Source organism: Peromyscus leucopus, chromosome 3, assembly GCF_004664715.2.
Source record: "Peromyscus leucopus breed LL Stock chromosome 3, UCI_PerLeu_2.1, whole genome shotgun sequence".
Taxonomy (NCBI): domain Eukaryota; kingdom Metazoa; phylum Chordata; class Mammalia; order Rodentia; family Cricetidae; genus Peromyscus; species Peromyscus leucopus.
The window spans coordinates 53,083,482-53,105,004 of NC_051065.1; the positions used below are offsets into that span (position 1 = coordinate 53,083,482).

Below are 21,523 nucleotides of genomic sequence, written 5' to 3' on the forward strand. Positions count from 1 at the left end.
GCACAGAGAAACTGATTTTCATCATTATAAAACTAATCTTGAGGCCAGAGAGAAGGTACAGCCGTCAAGAGTGTTTCCTCCGCAATCATGAAGACCAGAGGCTGGGTCCTGGCACCCAAGCAACAAGCTGGATGTCCCTATAAAGACTGTAACCTCAGCTCTGAGGCGGGCAGAGCCAGCAAGCAGGATTGCTGAGGTCTGCTGCCTTCCAGCCGAGCCAGCAAGATGAGAGCCCCAGTTCCAGGGGGAAACCTTGTTTCAAAAGGAATAGGTGGAGAACACAGAAGACACCCAGTGCTCTCTTTGGGTCCCCACACCTGCATAGACACCCACACTCATGTGCACAATCCATCTTTTTTGTTGCCTTTTTTTTTTTTTTTTTAAGGGTCTTTACTATGTAGCCGTGGTTGGCCTCAAACTCAGATCTTTCTGGCTCTGCCTCCAGAGTACACACCAACAGGCCTTCATGTACTATCTTTTTTTAAAAAAGTTATTTACTTTTTTACTTAGAGACAGGGTTTCTCTGTTGCAGCTCAGGCTGTCCTGGAACTTGCTTTGTAGACAAGGCTGGCCTTGAGCTCTCTGAGATCCGTCTGCCTCTGCCTCCCAAATGCTGGGATTAAAGGCGTGAGCCACCACCAGTTGGCTCTTCAGGCACTATCTTATCAAATCTTCATTATGACTCTGCAAGGTGGGCCTTATCATTGTCATTTCAAAGATGAAGAAATAAGGCAAAATATGTATGCCTTGTAAAAACTTCAAATAATCAAAAAAAGAAAGAGAAAAGGGAACTGAAAGTCCTTCAGAGGAAATAAACGTAAGTTGTTTTACAATTTTCCCGAGTTCAAAAAATGTTCACAAAAATACAACTGAAAAAGCAAACAAATGAGAAACTGGGACCATAGGCCACACACTTCTGAAACTTACCTTTTTTTCCTCTAAGGGTACATTTTGGTTGGTACAGTTAATTCTTCCTACTCGGGAACTCAGGGCCAGACAGACAGGCCTGGTGGTGCAGGGTTTGTCACTGCCAAGTTCAAGACGTGTGTGGACAATTTAGTGAGACTGTGAGAAAAACCAAGACCACACCTAAACCAAACCAAACAACGGAAGGCAGGCGCAGCAGCTCAGCCATGGGATGCTTGCCTAGCGTGTGATGAGGTCCTGGGTTCGGTCCCCAGCACAGGAAAGAAAAAAAAGAGAGGCAAACTGAGCTTCTGGGAGTTGACTTCACACTGGTCACTCTACCTTTTGGGGCTCGGGTGTTCCCCATTTGTAAGGGGAGGGCAGAGGACAAAAGATTTTGCAGTGTCATGCCAGTACGCTGGGAACATCAGTTGCCTTCCCGCCCCGTGACTATCTGGAACGTTCGAAAGGTCCAGTCCTACTTTCCTTGGACCGAGGCAGCGGTGTCAGTGACTCTGGTGACACTCCAGGGCTCCTAGAAAACTCGGCCCGGCAGGACTCATCCGGAACCCGGCCGAGAGGGACAGCGGAGGAAGGGCGGAGCGCCGGCGGGGGCGGGGCGCCGGCGGGGGCGGGGCGCGCGATGGGTAGGCTGGCCGTGGCGTGACGTACGAGGCGCCCGACCTCGGCTCCGCCCCGTCCCGCCAGGCCCCGCCCCTCCGCCCTTAGCCGCCGGGGTCCCTAGCGGCGCGAGCGCGCGCGCGCGCAGCGATGGCGGAGGCGGTGGAACGCACGGACGAGCTGGTCCGGGAGTACTTGCTCTTCCGTGGGTTCACGCATACCCTGCGGCAGCTGGATGCGGAGATCAAGGCGGACAAAGAGAAGGGGTTCAGGGTGAGGGGCCGGCAGGGGCGGCGGAGGCGGATAGATAGGGGAGCGGGCCTCCTGCTCGGGCACTGCCCTCCGGGGCGAGGGCGGCGCTGTCACTGCATGGTGGGAGACCGCAGACATCTCGAGTCTGGCCCTCGCTTGGCATAGGAGGAACTGAGGACGGGAGATGGTTGTGACTTGCCTGAAGTTGCTCAGTGAGTCAGGAGCATCGGGGCTCAGGTCCCTGATTCCTGGTCCAGGGCTCCACTCCATGCCAGCCTCTCTGCAGGTGCTGGCCAATGGTTGGCCTGCGTGGCTACGACGCTTTAAGAGCCAAGGTTGAGTTCTGGCAGAAGAAATATTCAAATTTTGTCTCTCTATAGTAGCGGGAGCAAAGGGGGCTGCAGCCCAGAACGCTGTCTGGGTTCAGATCTCTAGGGGATTATCAGGGGATCATTGGCAGTTTTTATCCTGCAGTTCAGGAAGACCTCCCTGCACGTTTTAAAACACAAACTTCTGTGATACTCTTTTCCATTGAGAGGTGCTTGGAACTTCTGTGATTTGTGTGTTTGCATGTCCTGGGCAGATGGATTGAGGGAGGAGTGAGCTCGTAGCTGAAGCGACGGAAGGAAGTTAGGGTATTGGTTCCTGCCGTGCGAGGTTAGTGGTTACTTGGTGGCAAAGCAAAGCGTCTCCCTACTCCAGACAGCAGAGGCCTCTGATCTACTTCTAAAACAAAAGAGTTGAATAGACATTGGTATCCAAAACAGTTTTCAGATTGTCTACCCTGGTGTGACTGTCTTCCGCTGAAGGGAGCAGCCACCGAGGCTTGGGTGGGACGCTGATGACCTGCAGGATCGTGGAATCCTGAAGCTGTGGAGCTGGGAGGAGGACCCTGGAGGCTGTCTAATGCGTTTTCACTCTTATTTATTTTTGCAATGTGAGGCAACCAAGACCGAAGTTAAAGTGACATGGACAAGTTGGTCAAGGAGACCCAACACCTGGAGCCGAAGCTCTTGCTTACCAGAGTTTCTGAGCTTGCTAGAGGGTCAAGCCATATATCTAGCTTCAGAAAATAATTAGGAAAGCTGTTATGTTAACACATCTTGGAAATTTTTTAGGTTGCCATCTGAGGTCTACGTTTTTTTACGTCTGGGAGCTACAGGAGGAATACGAAATTTGTATTGTGTGTAGTGAGGTGGGCATATCCTCTGTCTTTGGCCACCTCCAGTGACGCTGTCTCTCACCAGGTGGACAAGATTGTGGACCAGTTGCAGCAGCTGATGCAGGTGTATGACTTGGCTGCCCTTCGGGATTATTGGAGCTACCTGGAGCGCAGGCTCTTCAGCCGTTTGGAGGACATATATCGACCCACCATCAACAAACTGAAAACCAGCCTGTTCCGCTTTTATCTTGTCTATACGATCCAGGTTCTTCTTGTTTTTGACTGCTTCCCTGTCTCTCCCACGTCTTATTATCTGTCGATCATTCGATTTGGTTTCCCCAGCTCTTTGTCCTGTTGGTTTTAAGCATGTCAGTTTGTGTAGCATTTCAAAGAATATAAACTTTGAGAAATAAAAAAATGCAGCTGTCGCCAGGTAGTGGTGGCACAAGCATTTAATCCCAGCACTCAAGTGGATCTCAGAGTTCGAGGCCAGCCTGGCCTATAGCGTGAATTCCAGGACAATCAGGGCTGCAGAGAGAAACCCTGTCCCAACAAAACAAAACAAAACAACAAAATGTAGCTGACTTGGGGACTAATTCAGATACTTGGACTTCAGCCAGGGATTAGATTTCAGGGTGGCCTTCGTCATTAGAGCCTCAGTTTATTTTTGTTTTTGAAACTGGGTCTCGTGGATCCCAGGGTGTCCTCAAACTTGATATGTAATTGAGGATGGCCTTGAACTTCTGCTCTTTCTAGCTCTGTATTTCAAGTGCTAGGTGTACAGGTGTGCCACCATGCCTGGTTTTATTTGGTGCTAGGAATTGAACCCAGAGCTCTGTGCATTGGAGACCAATGCTCTACCAACCGGGTGAGCTATTACCTTAGTCCCAGAACTTCTGACTGAACCAGCTTTGGAACGAGAACAGGGTGATGATTTCCTTCTTACTGTGGAGGTTGTGGATACAGTTTTGTCACTGGCTTGACAGGAGCCATTCAAAGGCTGTCCTCTCGGCAGCAGTGAAGAACCTGACCTGTGGACTTGTCTCTTTCCCCTCCCTTGCAACCTTCTTTGTATCTTGGCAGACAAACAGAAATGACAAGGCACAGGAATTCTTTGCCAAGCAGGCCGCGGAACTCCAGAACCAGGCTGAATGGAAGGACTGGTTTCTTCTGCCCTTCTTGCCGTCTCCAGACACCAACCCCACCTTTGCTACCTACTTTTCTCGGCAGTGGGCTGACACGTTCATCGTCTCTCTGCACAACTTCCTGAGCGTCCTCTTCCAGTGTATGCATATCCTTCCTGCTGTCTGGGGCTGTGTCCACAGTCTGAGGTCCCCGGACACTCTGAGGAGGGGCCACCGCTCATGGTGTAGCCATTTCTTTCACAGAACACCCGAAGATCACTGACGTGTGTCATCTGAGGGACTGGACAAATTGTGGTTATTTCTGTCCGCAGTCCAGGGAGTCATAATTCTTAGTTCTGCATCTGTGCTGTCAGGAACAGCTGGTGTGCATGGGCAGGGCCGTTGGCAGCTTCTGGGTACCTGACTCGGCCAGTCAGCTCAAAGGTTAGGAGCAGCCAGCCTTGAGAGTACCCTCTCTGTGTGTGGCACATGTTTCTGGGGGGTGTCACTTACCTTTGCTGGGGTTTGGTGGCAAATGAAAACACTTCTTGGGCTGGAGCTTTCTGCCAGAGTTTGTGTTTGGTTTACTTTCTGGGACAGTGACCTCAGTGTGCCTCAACTTGCCAGAGTATAGAGTAGCTTTACGGATATGTATTCGGGTATGTGAGAGAGAGGGAGGGAGAGAAAACATCACTATAACTCACTGCCTACAACTCTTTGTGGAAGGCTCAAGATCTGATTCGAGAAGAAGTCTTGTTGTTCATGTTTTCTAGGCTGAAAATCTATGAGAGAAGGGAGTCTCATCGAAATGGGGTGCCTGTTGAGGCACTGATAAATTTGGGTGTGGTAGAAGTCCACCCACTGCATCTGGGAAGGACATTTTCTGATGGAGGTTCCTGCCTTTGCTTTCTCTCCCGCTTCCTGTTGTGGATAAGTGTGAACCAGCCTTTACCAAAACTGCCTTTCTCTCCTTCCTGCTTCTCCTGAGGACTTTCCAAAGAACTTAGCATGGCCACCTGGGCTCTCCAGGGCAGCTGGAACCTGTTGCTCATTATCTTTTCAGTGCAAAACAGGTCATGACCCTGCAAAGTAGGTCATGCACATTGGAACTACAGTTTGCTTTCCGAAGACAGGCTCTGTGATTCCAGTAGAACTCTGGGCAGCAGCTGGGAAGAACCAGTACCCTAAGCTGGCGTGTGGTTGGTTGTTCCTGGGGCATGTGTGGCTATGCAATCTGCAGAATGGTTTGTCCATCTAAATTTTTGCCAGGGAGAGATACAGCCTGGAGAAGTGGCTGATCCTGCTTCCGGTGTTGCTTTGAGCTGGGTTGCTGGCATTGACCTTGCTAAAGGGTAGACTGTGAAGTCCACTGAATGCTAGCTCTTTACTGCTGGTGCTGGGGAAAATGACCGAGTTTGGATTTCTGTCTTATGCAAGGGATGGCTAGGCAGTTGGTCATGTGTCTCTGAGTCCAAAGGAGTCAGGTGGTCTGGAGTAGCAGGGACTGGAAGCCCAGGGACTGGAAGAGACTCTTGCCTTCCCACAATGCCCGATCTCTCCTCTGTTCCCTGTGTCTCATAGTCGAGGGTTTCACTGGGAAGGATTTGGAAATCTTTCTGGGCAGACTTATTCTTTAACCTTATGCACCTGTCCCCGTGATCCTGAACTTCGATGCGGAGTGCCAGAGGACCAACCAGGTTCAAGAAGAAAATGAAGTTCTGCGTCAGAAGGTTCGTTCTGAGTCAGGTTGGCAGCTGGGAAGCACTTCTGCTTCTGGGTAGCAGCGGAGAGCTGGTTAAATATAGAAAAGGTGAACTGTTCTCAGATGAAAAGTGAGTCACCAAGCTTGGGGATCTGGGGCTATGCCAGCCCTGATAACCAGAGGTGAGAGTCACGCTTGGAATCGGGGGTGTGCTGCATGAGCAGCGTGGCAACAAGAACCGACTTGTGAAAAGGGAAAGACGGTGTGTGTTTTGCAACACGGCACACCTTGGATGTTTTCATCTTTTTCCTTTAAATGACGCGTGTGGTGTGTGGATGCGGGTGTAGGTGCCCCTGCAGGCCAGAGAGGGTGTCAGATCCCTTGGAGTTGGAGTTCCCCTCCTGTGATCCACTGGATGTGGGTGCTCGGGTTCTCTGCAAGGTCAACACTCACTCTTGACTGCTGAGCCATCTCCTCAGCCCCCATCTGTCAATTATCTTCCCAGTCTTTTTCCTTAGAGCCACACATATATTGTTTATAACCCGGATAAAATTGTTCTGATTCAGCGACATATTTGATGAAAGACTAGCTCCAAGATGCCGGGGCTTGCCTTTACATTTTGCCTGAGGAGTCTCCCCATCTTGAAATGAAGATCCATGTCAGTGATATTTTTGGGAAAAGGAAGCTTTTAAGCTATTTGGGGGTTTGAGATTCTTGGATGCTGCCTCATTGTCTCCAGGCAAGGGCTAAAGATGCTGTAATACCATAATGCATTAAAAATATTTTTCTCTGCAAGTTTCAAAGGCCCATTTTGCAGATTCCAAACATCAAAGCAGGATCCCCGCTCCCCCAGTGAATTCAGGAAGAAACAAGTCAAGTGATTAGAGGAAGTAAATCAAATGATAAAAAGACAACATGGTGGTTTTGGGTGTCTAAGGGTGACTGGCTTTCTCAACCCCCTGAAGGCCATTATCAGCTGTGACTCACTTTCCCACTGTTTGATGAGCAGAAGTGTTCCTTACAGCTGGGTTTGGATGTGGCGTGTCAGGGAAGCTCCCTGAGTCGAGGGAAGGTCACGTGAGGTCACTGGCTCACTGAGCTTCGCCCCTCCACAGCTTTTTGCATTGCAAGCTGAAATCCATCGGCTCAAGAAGGAAGAGCAGCAGCAGGAAGAGGAAGAGGCCTTGGTCCAACACAAACTCCCACCTTATGTCTCCAGTATGGACCGCCTTGGGGACTCGGAGCTGTGAGTGTGCTTGAGGGTGTCAGGGTCAGTGGGGGGTGGGGGGGGCTGCTGTCTCTGCTCTTCTGAACATCACACTGACTTCCTCCCTGGTGGCCCCCTGTGTCTGCTGAGGGAGAATTGCCAGAGGGGGCTTTGGCAAACCTGGTTCCGAGTTGGTAAGGTCCCTACTCTTTAAGATTTTCCCGGGATGGAGAACTATACAGCTGTGTCAGGGTCCGTGGTGGTGGAGTCCTGAGAAGCTGCTTCATAGGATGGAAGGACTAGTCACCACAGGTGGGGATGTTCCTCAGGAGAAGCTGCTGAGGGTGTCAAGAGGTAGGCAGTATGGGGGAGAAGTTGGAGTGACCTTTGAAGAACAGCCAGTTGAAGCAGAAGTCTGAGGTGATAGAAGGGAGGCAGTAGCTGTGTAGCTGGAAGTCAAGTGCCCATCAAAGATGCAATGAGAAGGTTTTTAGTAGATGCGTAGAGAAAGTAGAAGGAGACAAACAGTTTATTTTAGTGGCATATTTTATGTAACTTCATGTTCTCAAACTATTCCAGTGCAGAGCAAATGACAGCCACACATAATGAGCTTCCCTATTTTTTTTTTTTTTTCATGCTAAGTCTTTGCATCCCATCCTGTCTCGCCCTGGCTCATCCCCATTTGGATTAATACAGTCAGGTGCTCGGTAGAAATGTGTGGATGTGCGGCCAGCAGCCTTCGGACAAGGCATTCTGAGCTTTCCTGGGTCTCTCTCTAAGAGCCACAGACTGCACTTTTTGGGCCAGATGAACTTCTGGTTCTTTGTTCAAGAAATGGTCCCAAAAATCGTGCCACCTCCAAGCCCAGGCCTCAGAACCTAGCCAAGGCCCCAGTCACTGACCTGGGCCAGGAGTTCTGTGTTCTTGGATCCTCCTCATTCCCCTCCAGGCCCTAACGCTGTGGTGTGTTTACTTGGCCAGAGCCATGGTGTGCAGCCAGAGGACTGCCTCCCTCTCCCAGTCGCCTCGAGTGGGCTTCCTGTCCTCACTGCTACCTCAGAGTAAGAAGAGCCCTTCAAGGCTGTCACCTGCCCAAGGCCCCCCTCAGACTCAGAGTTCAGCCAAGAAAGACTCTCTCAGCAGTCAGGTGAGTGTGGGCCCTGCCTTGGTGTGCTTGTCAAAATACTTCCACCATCTCACTCAGGACTCCTTGTCACACATGAACTCGTGGGTCCTTTTTTCAGGGCCAAAGTTTTGAATGTGCTATGAGATCCCAAATTCATTTCTCCTTTTCGTTCTTCTCCCTTCCAACCTCCCGCCCAACCTTGTAGACCCGGGCATTCTTTGCAGGAGGAGAACAGAGAGAGATAAGACTGTAGAGGAGGGATTGAGGGGAAAAACCAGAAAATCCACCTAATAAACCCCTTTCCCATCTCACCTCTGGCTGGCAGTGAAGGGCGTGATGCTGGGATGGAGGGCAGCGTGTGCGTGGACATGCCAACAGTGGAGCTCATTGAACCTCAGGCCCTCGCTCTCGGCCTTCCAGCCCCAAGTAGCTGTGCCCTCCGTCACGTCTGTGACCACTCTCAGTCTGCCATGCTCCATTAGTGAAGTGACAGATGGTGGCAGAGAGGAGGTTTGGAGGGGTCTCTTCCCTTTGCTTAGGCTTCCTGTGAACTCATAAGGGGTTTTGAGTGTTTAGGTAGCTCAAGTGTGAATTCTGACAGTTATGGAATTTTGAATTTTGAGTGATATAAAACAAGTGTCGGGCCAAACAGTAAATCAAAGAGCTAGCCTTAAGTCTGTGCCTTCATTTACATGTGCTGTTTGCTGATTCTGCAAAGGATTTCTACCATCCTTCAATTGAATGGTATATGGTAAGAGGCCTTTGATGTCAGCTTATGTCCAAGAGTCCCACTTGATTTAATAATCATAGAAAATGGCCTAGTCAAAAGAAGCCAAAACTATACAATGGAAGAAAGAAAGTATCTTCAACAAACGGTGCTGGCATAACTGGATGTCATCACGTAGAAGATGTAAAAGGGACCTCGATTTCTCTTTTGATGTGTTTTTACTAGTTACTGAGAGAGCAAATTGTCACAGTCTATACCTTCCTCCTCTACCTCCCTTGGAGCAGTTTAGGAGTCAGCTTGTGCCCAGCATGCTGGGAGTCTGCACCAGATGGCTACAGGACTGTGTATGAGTTAATATTGTTGAGCGGGAGACACTGAGCGGGACCTTGGGAAAGACAACATGGGCTCTGGATTCAGGCAACTTTCTTTTTACTTCTGGCTCATTAAACTCTCCCCAGTTTGCTCGGGATAATTAGTAGTGTTGACTCTTAGGGAAGGAATAGAGCCGACAGAAGTGCCCTTGGTATCAGCAGTGCCCAGCAGAGGCTAAACAGTAAAGTTTGGTAGGAGCTGGGCTCCTGAAGGTCCTAGGAATCAGCCCTGAGATCTCAAGGACTGTCAATGCGGTGTGACCCCCCCCCCCGTGACTGCCCCCCCCCGTGACTGCCCCCCCCGCCCCCTCGGCATCCCTGAGGGTGCAGACAGTCATAAATCAGTCAGAGCTACCTCTGCCATTGCTTTTCTGAAAGTTCAAATCTTACAAGTAGAACTTCGGGTCTTTCAGAATGCGGCTAGGCGTGCTCTGCTGTTTGCTTTCTGGGTCTCTCTCAGCGGGCAGCATTTTAGAAGCTTGATAGATGGTGGGTGGAGTGTTGAGTCTCTTGAAATCCAGCTTCATTCAGGTTGAGAGCAAACACAAAGACTGTTTTGGATAGGCCTGTGGCCATGGTTTTGATAAGTTCAGGAATTATGAGTCACATAGTTAAGCTGAATGGCATGGTGTATTTTTTTTGTGCAGTTTACAGCTAAAGGTGAGGGTAAAAATGTGCAGTTCTCAGGGAAGCATTTGTTAGCTGCCTCTAAAATACAATCGCGCCCAAGTTTGGTCATTGTGTTGTATATTCAGTGCACTTTCCAGATCCCTAAAGGAGACCACAGCTGTCTACAATCTGAAAAAAAAATTGACGAAGTCTTTTTTTTCTTTAAACTTTTTTTTATTATTTTTTATTTTATTTTATTTTCTATTGTCAGCTTGATACAGTACAAATTCTTATCCTAATAGTGAAATGTTTCACTGAAGCTTGCCCAGTGATTGAGTAAAACCAAAACTTATTATAAGCCACAGTCATCCTAGGGTCGCCCCTGCTACGTAACCTCCCTGGTTCTGTGGGTTACAGTCTGATTGTCCTTTGCTTTATATCTAGAATCCACTTATGAGTGAGTACATACCATGACTGTCCTTCTGGGTCTGGGTTACCTCAGTCAGGATGATATTTTCTAGTTCCATCCATTTGCCTGCAAATTTCATGCTTTCATTGTTTTTCTCTGCTGAGTAGTACTCCATTGTGTATATGTACCATATTTTCTTAATCCATTCTTTAGTTGACGAGCATCTAGGTTGTTTCCAGGTACTGGCTATTATGAATAATGCTGCTATGAACATAGTTGAGCATGTATCTTTGTGGTATGATTGAGCATTTCTTGGGTATATGCCCAAGAGTGGTATGGCTGGGTCTTGAGGTAGATCAATTCCCAATTTTCTGAGAAACCGCCATACTGATTTCCACAGTTGTTGTACAAGTTTACATTCCCACCAACAGTGGAGGAGTGTTCCCTTTGCTCCACATCCTCTCCAACATAGACTGTCATTAGTGTTTTTGATCATAGCCATTCTGACAGATGTAAGATGGTATCTCAGAGTGGTTTTGATTTGCATTCTCTGATGACTAAGGATGTTGAGCATTTCCTAAATGTCTTTCAGCCATTTGTAGTTCTTGTTTTGTGAAATCTGTTTAGCTCTTTAGCCCATTTTTTTAAATTGGATTGTTTAGTATTTTGATGTCTAGTTTCTTGAATTCTTTATATACTGTGGAGATCAATCCTCTGTCAGATGTGGGTTTGGTGAAGGTCTTTTCCCATTCTGTAGGCTGTCTTTTTGTCTTATTGACCGTGTCTTTTACTCTACAAAAGCTTCTCAGTTTCAAGAGGTCCCATTTATTAATTGTTGTTCTCAGTGTCTGTGCTACTGGTGTTATATTTAGAAAGTTATCTGTACCCATGTGTCCAAGACTACTTCCTACTTTCTCTTCTATCAGGTTAAGTGTAACTGGATTTATGTTGAGGTCTTTGATCCACTTGGACTTGAGTTTTGTGCATGGTGACAGATATGGATCTATTTGTAATCTTTTACATGTTGACATCCAGTTATGCCAGCACCATTTGTTGAAGATACTTTCTTTTTTCCATTGTACAGTTTTGGCTTCTTTTGACTAGGCCATTTTCTGTTATTGTTATTTTTAATTTTTTGTATGTACGTGTCTCTTTGCAGTACACGTACGTGTACTTGAGTGTGTGGGTGTATGTGTGTGTATATTGAGGACAGAGGTTAACATCAAGTGTCTTGTTTTTGAGCCTGGAGTTCACCATGGGTGCTAGGGAACCGACCTCAGGTCCTCATGCTCCCTTGGGAGACACTTTACCCTCTGGGCCGTCCCCCCAATATCCTCATTTGCTGTTTCCAGATGATGGTAGGTTATTTAGGCTCAGCATTTGCTTCAGTTGTAAAAATAACTTGTAGATTTGAGGTTCCAGGGAACGACAGGGCTTTAGAGCTGGAAGCAGATTTCAGGGTCACCCCTCTCCCGTCCTGCTGCACATCAGCCTGGAGTCCCCTGTGCTGTGGCTCTCACTGCTCTCTAAGCTGGGCATTTGCTTGCCGGCAGCTCTCAGTACAAGCCCTTTATCTCCTGAGTTAAACCTTTGGTGACCTTAGCTTGTCCCCCAGGCCACACAGAAGGGGGCTTCTTGTTTAGAGCCACCCTTCTCTTTCCCAGTGTCCTGAGCTTCTCTGTCCACCCCACTCTCTGTTTACTCTGGTTGCCATGGCGATATCCCTCCCATACGGAGCTCCTCCCTTGGGGGGCGGAGGGAGGGAGGGAGGGACGACGACATTCTCATGTCTGTCCTTTTGTCGTAAGTGATGTTCAGATAGTGTTGTAGCTGTCTCTCTCACCGCTGTCAAATGCAGTACGAGGTGGGGGCACTTCCTGTGATGTGGCCGTGTGTCCCTGTGGACTCCGAAGCCACTGACAGGGCTCTACACCAGCTAGCTGGGCCAGTGCGTGTTAGGCTCCATCTTCCCTCACCATCCCAGAATTCTTTTCTCTTCTCTGCTGTTAAAGGACGAGCACACAGAAAACACAAATGCTATTTTATTGTTAAGTGAGCAACATATAGAGTTAATAGACTTTCCTCCTTGAAGTTTTATCTACATAGAGTGCTGTAAATTTTACTCACAGCATTTTGCCTGCTCATGACAGGTCATGGAAATCATGATCACTCTTACTGAATGGTCATAGAATTATTGTTACTGTTGCTGTTGTTATTATTAGTGAGATGGAGTCCTACACTGTAGCTCAGGCTGGCCCCAAACTCTGGCAATCCTCCTGCCTCAGCCTTCTGAGTGCTGCGATTACAGGGCAGAGCCGTGACATCTGGCTTCATTCCATTGTGGACACACGCTCTGCAGGGTTTCAGTAGAAATCTGGAGGCAGGATTGGGAGTGAGGGGGTACCTATAAACCACAGTTCCCAAAGTCTTCTGGGCTCTGTAACTGCGAGAGCCAACAATTGTCAACCACAGTGGGAAGGCTGAGGCTTCCGCTCTGCTGCATCCTTCCCTTGAGCAGTAATTCTGGGCCTTTCACACCCACTCCGTGAGTCGGGGGCAGCAGGTGGGAATTACCCCATTGTGGACATAGCCCTGTTTGGCTGTCACGTACAGAAAGAAAGCACCCACAACCTCTGCAAATCCCCTCTTCCCCACTGAGACACCAGTGCTAGGGACAGCTGGCCTGGGCCTGTGTCCACGGAGCTGGGCAGGATGGGAAAGGGTGCCTGTCTACAGTGTGTGTGCTATGAGACCCTGTCTTCTGGGTGACCTTGACCTTCAGATGAGACCTGTTTCCCACCAACGCTCGACGACTCTCTAGGAACTGTGATTTTGGAGTCCTTCTGTATGTTCTGAGGCACTGATAAGTCACCATGCATCTGTCTCCAGAAGGAGCAAATCACAAAAGACAGGCTACAGACACCTCTTCTGAACTGCTGGGAGCCAGGCAGGTTATGACTGGATAGCATTTAGACCATCTGAATGTTGTGTCAATCCACTTGTTAGGGCTTTTGATTTTAAGGCCTATTTTATGTATGTCTGCCTACAAGTATGTCTGTGCACCACATGCATGCCTGGTGCCTACAGAGGCCAGAGGAGGGCGTTGGGTACCCTGGGCCTGGAGTTATAGATGGTTGTGAGGCCCTTTGTGGGTGCCAGGAACTGAACCTGTGTTCTCTGCAAGAGCAGTAAGTGTCTTAACCCCGAGCATCTCTCCAGCCCCATCCACTAGGTAGGATTTTTAGGAGGTTTGTCCTCAAAACTTCCAGTGACTAGTGATGTCACGGAAAACATTTTTTAAAGTTGCACACATTTATAGCCATATAGACACACATTTACCTCCTTTCTAAAGGTATCTTTACAATACCTGCTGTATTGGTATCTCGTGCCCACCACAGTTAGCGTTGAAGGACGCTGTCTTCTCGTCCCCAGCCTCAGCTGAGAAGTCACACTTAGGCCTGTGTTCTCTTGGTATCAATGACTCTTTTGTTGAAAGGCCCCTCTTCTTATTTTACTGTATCCCCTTTGTTCATACCCATTTGTATTTTCATTTTGGAAAATAGAAGTTTCGGGGCTCTGGTGTGGTAATATATTGAACGACCCCCATGCCTTCCTGACTTGTGAGGGAAGGATCCCTTTTTATTTCTTGCTGTTTTTTTTTTCTTTTTAAAGATAAAAATTATTATCATCATAATATTATATTATAAAATATAATGTATATTATGTTCTATATGATACAATGTTATATAAAATATGTATTATTATATAATATATGTCTATATTATTATTATTATTATTATTATTATTATTATTATTGTGTGTGTGCGCATGTGAACACACACCATGGCACATGTGTGGAGGTCAGAGGACAGTTTTCAGGAACCAGTTGTCTCCTTCCACCGTGAGTTCTGGGGACTTAACTCAGGTCATTGGGGATATGTGACAAGTGTCTTTACACCTGAGCCCCCACCTCTCTGGGTCTTCCTGCGGGTGCTCTGCTTTGACTGGGGAGGTCTTGGAGGGCTCTTGACCCAGCCAGAGAATCCGCAGCCTCCGTACCATCTGAATGGAGCCCCTCAGCACCACATGTTGAAAGAGGGAAGGACACTGCTCACTGGGAATAAATGAGCAGAGGAGAGTTCCCAGTGCTCTCTCCCTCCCTTCTTGTGCAGAGGTGGGGTACCCTGTGGTCCCTGGATAACAGACACGGCATGAGATAGGCAGCCGTCTAGAGATGTGATGTGGCTGTCGGTGCCTGCTCTATGGCCTCAGATCATTATCTGAAGAAGCATGTGACACAGCAGACCTTGTCCTCAACAGTGCCCCCCACTTGAACAGACCCCTTCCTCACGCCATTCTTCCCAAGCCCGTCTTAGGAGCAGACACTTGCTCTCACTGGCACGTGTCTTCCCAGGACCCATCCACAGCTATTGGCACATTTCTAATCCTTGGAATTCACATGGGCCATGTCTGAGTGGTGTAGCTTACCGTTCTTGCTCTCTAAGGTTTCTAGCAGACCGGCAAGTGTCTCTCTTCTTGTCTGGAGGGGAACAGTCATGAGTACAGTTGATAAGAAATTCTCCATGTGTGAGGAGAGGAGGGAAAAGCCACAGAGGAGAAGTGCTTCTTTCTGCCTTAGCTGTTATCAGTCGGCCACGCAATCTGAAGCCTTAATAGACCCTTCCTTTCTTCTCTTCTGCTCCACACCAAGTCCCTAGCCATGTCTTCAGCTTATTATTGTCAGGGCTTCTGCATAGCCTGTGACTTAACTTACCTAGTACTTTGCTGATGTGTGTGCAGGTATGTGTGTGTGCAGGTGTACATGTGCGTACGTGGAAGCCGGAGGACAACTTTGGGTGTCAATCCTCAGGTGCCATCCACCTCTTTTTGAGACAGGGTCTCTCACCTGGCTTGGAACTCACTGAGTAGGACGGCGAGCCCCGGGGATCTCCTGTCCCCGCTGCCCCAGCACTGGGATCATAAGCACACACTTCCACACCGGGCTTTATTGTGTTTTATTTTTCAAATGTGGGTGATAGGGCTCATCTCAGATCCTCACGCCTGTGTGGCGGAGGCCTCTCTGCAGCCCCAGTTCTCACACTTTCGGGTAGGTCTGCATTACTCTTTATGACTCGAATGCACCACTCATTCCTGGAACCGTTTGCTTTCTTCTTGGACATCCAGTGACCAGCGTTTTCCCCTCAGATCTGCTGTCCCACACATGGGCACCCTTTTCCCTTTAAAATCTCTTCTTTTCTCTGGATGTTCTGAGCTATGTTCCCAAAGCCCCTGTCTCCCTGTGCTGGGATCCTGTTTCCTTCACACATTCTGGCCAAGTCACCCTTTCCTCAAGACATTTTGTCACATGAGCGTAGCCAGCCAGCTTCTCTTGTGAGTCCGTGATGGGCCCAGTGTGGTGGATCTTTTCCTTTCCTTTCTGTTAAATGAAATTGTCAGCAAAATAGTTCCTCAGACGTTCTCCTTATAAACGTCAGGCCTCTGTAGTCCAGGAATGTGGAATGTGAACTATCCAGGGTGGGGTTTGTTTTTGTTTTATTTGTTTTCCAGTACCAGGTGCCAAATCCGGGGCTGTGCACACAATAGGCAAGCACTCTACCACTAAATCCCCAGACCTGTAAAACTGTTATATAAAATTATCTCTATGCTGTGTGTATAACAAGTATATGAAGCATAAATGAGTTTCATGTTTAGATGCAGGTCACATCCCCAAGATATGTCATAATATGTCTGCAAATATTCTGAAGCTGGAAAAATGAAACCCAAAACACTTTTGGTCTTCAGCTTGGTGGATAGGGAACAGCCAGCCTGTCCTAGAACGCGAGTGGCTGATGTCAGCTGTCCTGGCAGACACTGGCGGGCCCTGCAGCCTCCCCTCACCATCAGTGCCTGCACTCATGGTTAGCTGTCGATAGCCAGGGTCGTGCAGGCTGCCGGCTGCCGTCAGATGGGAATTATAGATAGTCTGAGGGAGCTCGATGGTGAAAGAAACTCTCAGAAGGGCTGAATGTCCTGGTGGGCAGGTGTCGTCATCAAGCAGTACACAGTTCTTCCAGCACCTGTCGTCGCTCTAGGCCCTGTCCGTCCAGGGACTCCATCTCAGCCTGCATTGTAGGAATTTGATTGACGGCGTTAACGTTGATTGTACTGTGGCTTCATTCTCACTGATGTTTTAGTCATGTTGTTCCTGCCCACTTCCTACCTACCTCACTGACCTATGAAAGGGTGGCATAAAGAACTCTGTCTTCCCTAGCGTCTCCGTTTGGGTTTTCTCACTTCCCATCGGGAGTGGATGGGAGTTCCTGGTTCTCCAGAGCCTCACCCGCAGCGTCTGGTGCCCAAGCCCGGAGCTGGTGCCAGCATGATGTATATAAAATGGAATCTCAATTCAGATTAAAAAAAAATTAAAACGTGTGTGTGTGTGTGTGTGTGTGTGTGTGTGTATGTGTGTGTGTATGTGTGTATGAAAGAGAGAGAGGAAAAGAGAGAGACAGTCATGTGCATGCGTTTACTGCAACACAGATGTGGAGGTCAGGGGACCACTTCTGGGAGTTCCTCCTTGCCCTCTGGGTCAGGAAATAGGAGACCAGGAGTTCTGTGTGGTGAAGGCTGGCACTTGAGGACACCATGGTGCCCCAGCACTCCCCGCTAACTGTTATCCTCACCTCCCTCTCTAATGGGAAGCGGAGTGATGTCGTGGAATGGGTGTGATTACTACATTCATCCCTTTGCTATCGACTTGGACCTTATCACTCTTGGTGTGAAAAAAAAAATGCTAGGAAAATATCATTGGCTTTCCTTTCTAATTTACCTTACACTGAAATCCTTGCGTTTCTAGATAAGTTCTATTAAAAATGCCTGGTGGTTTAGTCATTTTTAAACCCAATGATTTAGTGATTCTGGCTTTTTTGTTTGTTTTATTTTGCTGCTTTTGAGATTGAACCCAGGTCTTCTTGCCTGCTAGGCAAGTACCCTGCCACTGAGCATTTCATTATTTGTTCACAATAGCCAGCTTAGTCCTGTAGTTGGCCCCAAACAAGACTTACTGTGTTTCTTTTTCCACTGCAGAGGAGATTGGCTGAGGTGTGTGTGTGTGTGTGTGTGTGTATGTGTGTGTGTGTGTGTGTGTGTGTGTGTGTGTGTGTGTGTGTGTGTGTGTATGTGTGTGTGTACTTAACATTGTCTAAATGTTGTTACATAGAAATGCTGGTATTCCCCAGTGTGGGGCCTGGCCTACTAGTAAGTACTGGGTTCCTTCACTGTAACAAACGTTGATAATTCCTGTTGGATTGAAAGGATTCTCTCTGCTTCTGTCCGGTGAGTGCAGACTGAGGCCAGCAGGTAACCTGGCAAGGAGGAGCTCAGTCTGGTCCTGAGAGCTGGTGGGGAGAGAAGTTGCTCCCTGGCATTTGCATCCTTCCTGGTCCAGAGTCACTGCCTGGACAACCTGGAAGAGACTTTTCACATCCTGCTTCTCATTCTCTAGGCTTCCAAGGGCAAGGACGCAGTGCCCGGGGCCAAGGATGGGAAGAGCCTTCTGAGCGGGCCAGCACCTGGGGAGGCCAGCTGGACACATCAGCGCCAACGGCGTCTGCAGGACCATGGCAAGGAGAGGAGGGAGCTGCTCTCCACCTCCTCCTCCCAGGTATAGGGTGCCCAGGCTGCTGAGGACCCCTCGGGGTTCCTCTGGGTTCTGCTGGCAGGCAGAGCCTGCTCTGGCCTGGTTGGTTATTATCACACTGGTGTTCGGGTTCTGTTTTGCCTGCTTTTCTCCTGGTAGCATTTCCTCAAGAGGGGCCAGAAAGGTCTCTCTGAGTTCTGAGGACCCCACTGTACCTGTCCTTCCCGTGGGGGACCTGTGTGTGGTAGCAAGGGACTTGATCTCCTCAAGTCTGACACAGTGGCCCATGGCGTCTTTCTTCTGCTCCCCCGGAGTCCCTGCTGCGTGGCTGCTGTGCTGACAGCCGTGTTCTTGCTCTGTTAGATGCTATAGCCGTATCGTCCCTGTGGGGAGCTCTGGAGACAGGGTTCTCTTGCTCTGAGACTGTGAGACAGCATCTGCTCCTGCTGATAGTGTAAGCTGTTTCTGCTAAAAGCCCAAGTGACTTACCGGCTCACCCTTTTGGATGCTTTCTCCCGGTTGGTCCCTCTTGTCCATTTAAAGGATTGTGGTGAAGGACTCTTGGTGCCACAGAGAGGTAGATGCTGGCCTGCTGCGGAGGTCGTTGGGCCTCTCACTTCATGCCTGGCCATTGGCCTCGGTTTCCTTGGTCCCCTCATCAGGAGGAGATGCTGGCTGGCGTAGGCACACTGCCAAGGCCCTTCAACAGATCTAGCTTCACACCCAGGTTCTCCCCTCTGCCAGCCAGTGCCCTAAGATGCCCAGCTTCTGCCTCAGTCCAGTGTCCGCAGCTGTAAGTGGGGTGGTACCATCATCATCTGGACGTAAGTCAGGGATAAACTGAGTCACTCAGCACAGGGGCTTACCCACAGTCAACTCTGTTAAACTGTTCCCTGCCTGTGCTGGCTAGTTTTATGTCAGCTTGACACAAGCCACAGTCATCTGAGAGGAGGGAGCCTCAACTGAGAAAATGCCCCCATAATACCGGGCGGTAGGCAAGCCTGTAGAGCATTTTCTTAATTAGGGATTGATGTGGGAGGGCCCAGCCCATTATGGATGGGGCCATCCCTGGGCTGGTGGTCTTCAGTCCTATAAGAAAGCAGGCTGAGCAAGCCATGAGGAGCAAGCAAGTAAGCAGCACCTACCATGATCTCTGCATCGGCTTCTGCCTCCAGAACCCTGCCTGGTTTGAGTTCCTGTCCTGACTTCTATTGATTTTGGAAAGCAATGTGGAAGCACAAGCCAGATAAACCCTTTCCTCCTCAACTTGCTTTGGTCATGGTGTTTCATCACAGCAATAGTAAACTTAGGACAGAAACTTGTACCAGGATAGTGGGCTATTGCTGGGACAGACCTGGCCATATTATTTTTGGGAGGATTGTGGAAGAACTTTGGAACTTTGGGTGAGAAGATCCATCAAGTGTTCAAAATTTGGTGAGCTGTTCTGTGGGAGCTTGGAAGAAATGAATGTTGAGAGAAATGCGGACAGTGGAGGCCTGGCTTGTGAAGTTTCAGAAGGAAATTTGACAGTTACTTAAAGACTGTCAGGGCCATTGAACGTTTGCTATTTTGAATTATGATTCTGTGCTTCTGCTCAGTTGGGGCTAAAGAGTCAGCTGGGATTTACCAGAGACTGGTACCATTGAACAGACACCTTTGCACAGCTTGAGCTGAGACATTAACGGTGGTTAAGAAGAGACTGGCATCACGGAGGTGAAATCTTCTGGGAAGTGTTTTCTGAGAGTCACCACCAGAAGCTGTGATCCAGAGGTGACCAAGGTTGTACCTTGGGCTGGTAGCCAAACTTGGTAGATAAGAGCCACCCAGGTGGTACTGGTTTTGGAGACATGAAGGGGTCATGGAGAGCTGCTGAGGCTTGGCATTGTGAGAGACCAGGAGAGGCCATTGGTGAAGGTATAGCCTCAATAGCAGCTGAAGCCCTGTGATTAAAGGGGTCACACAGAGAAGTCAAGGCTTGGCACCATGAAGAGAGGCCAGGAGAGGCTATTTGTAGCAGGAGACCCCAACAGTTTGGAGATGCCAGTACCTTGGGACAACCACTAAGAGCAGCAGCAGTGGTAGAGTGGAGCCTGCCTGAGCTTCGAAGACCAACTGTGTGTGCTGCAGAGGGCGGAGCCAGAGAAGCCCCTTGGAGGAGTCCAGAAGATCATGAGTGGATCCCAGATGTTGGACATTGAGTTATTTATACTGTTGGAGTTTGGTTTTGCTTTGTTTACATTGTGACTGTGCCCTGGTTCTTCTCTCTTGAAGGAAGAAAGTATTTAATTTGTTTTTGATTTTACAGGAGCTCACAGCTATGAGACTTTCAAGTTTTAAAAAAGAGATTTTGGAGTTTTACAGGACTTTGGATTGTAAGAGACCAGATATTTTTAAAGAGACAACTTCTAAAGTGTTTCAATTTGTAAGGCTGGGGGACTTTTTAAGTTTATGAAATGTTTTATACTGTGATGTTTTTATTAATGTGTGTTTATGGGGATGACCAAGAAAGGAAAGGTTGTAGGTTAACAGTGATGTGTTTGTGTGTCAAATTGTCAAGGTTTCAGGTGTGCTGGTTAGTTTTGTGTGAACTTGACACAAGCTAGAGTCATCTGAGAGGAGGGAACCTCGGTTGAGAAAATGCCTCCATAATATCGGGCTGTAGGCAAGCCTGTAGGGTAGTGGTTCTGAACCTTCCTAATGCTGCGACCCTTTAATATAGTTCCTCATGTTATGGTGACCTCCAACCATAAAAGTATTTCATTGCTACTTCATAACTGTAATTTTGCGACTGTTATGAATTATAATGTAAATTTCAGATATACAGGATATCTGATATGTGACCCCTGTGAGGGTCAAGACCCACAGGTTGAGAACCCCTGCATTTTTTTTTTTTTTAATTAGTGATTGATGTGGGAGGGTCCAGCCCATTGTGGGTGGTGCCATCCCTGGGCTGGTGGTCCTGGGTTCTATAAGAAAGCAGGTTGTGCAAGCCATGGGGAGCAAGCCAGTAAGCAGTACCCTTCCACAGCCTCTGCATCAGCTCCTGCCTCCAGAACCCTGCCCTGTTTGAGTTCCTGTCCTGACTTCTATTGATTTTGGAAAGTGATGTGGAAGCAGAAGCCAAATAAACCCTTTGCTCCTCAACTTGCTTTGGTCATGGTGTTTCATCACAGTGATAGTAAACCTGACGAGGGAGACACTACCCTCTGTCTGAACTACGCCAAGACACAGTCATGCTGAGTCCCATTAGAGAGGGCAAGGCCAGCCCTCTCCCCAACCAGGGCCTTGAGGAGATTGCAGTTTCCAGGAAGCAGGCACCCTACTCTCCTAGGGGAGCTGTGCATAGCTCTCGAAGCTCCGAGCTGACCTCAAGTGGCAGTGACCGCCTGTAGTCATCTAGTGTGTCCCTGTGGTGAAGGAGACCCTTTCTAAGCTGACCTGTCCCTGCTTTGCTGGTCACAGTGCACAGAGAAGAAGCCGGAAGGCAGCGGCCCGGAAGCTGAGCCCTGCCTGGAACTCCACACGGGGCCAGTAGAACCGCTGGCCCGGGTGTCCACAGCAGGCTCTGAGGGAGGCCGCCCCGAGCAGCCCTTCATAGTGCTGAGCCAGGAGGAGTATGGGGAGCACCATTCATCCATCATGCACTGCAGGTGGGCCCAGGGGTGGGG

At 48.7% G+C, this 21,523-nt stretch overlaps 1 protein-coding gene across 2 annotated transcripts in view; it reads left to right on the forward strand.

The window, feature by feature from the left end:
- Window positions 1–1,624: 1,624 nt before the first annotated feature.
- Wdr91 (WD repeat domain 91) overlaps window positions 1,625–21,523 on the forward strand; it is a 34,287-nt gene continuing 14,388 nt past the window's right edge. For both annotated transcript variants that reach the window (XM_028866114.2, XM_037203663.1), the window contains exons 1-8: window positions 1,625–1,800; window positions 3,027–3,206; window positions 4,025–4,232; window positions 5,713–5,795; window positions 6,883–7,013; window positions 7,956–8,121; window positions 17,721–17,879; window positions 21,318–21,505. In XM_028866114.2, coding sequence (XP_028721947.1) covers window positions 1,678–1,800; window positions 3,027–3,206; window positions 4,025–4,232; window positions 5,713–5,795; window positions 6,883–7,013; window positions 7,956–8,121; window positions 17,721–17,879; window positions 21,318–21,505 — 1,238 coding nt within the window. In that variant the 5' untranslated portion in view covers window positions 1,625–1,677. The remainder of the gene's footprint in view (window positions 1,801–3,026; window positions 3,207–4,024; window positions 4,233–5,712; window positions 5,796–6,882; window positions 7,014–7,955; window positions 8,122–17,720; window positions 17,880–21,317; window positions 21,506–21,523) is intronic.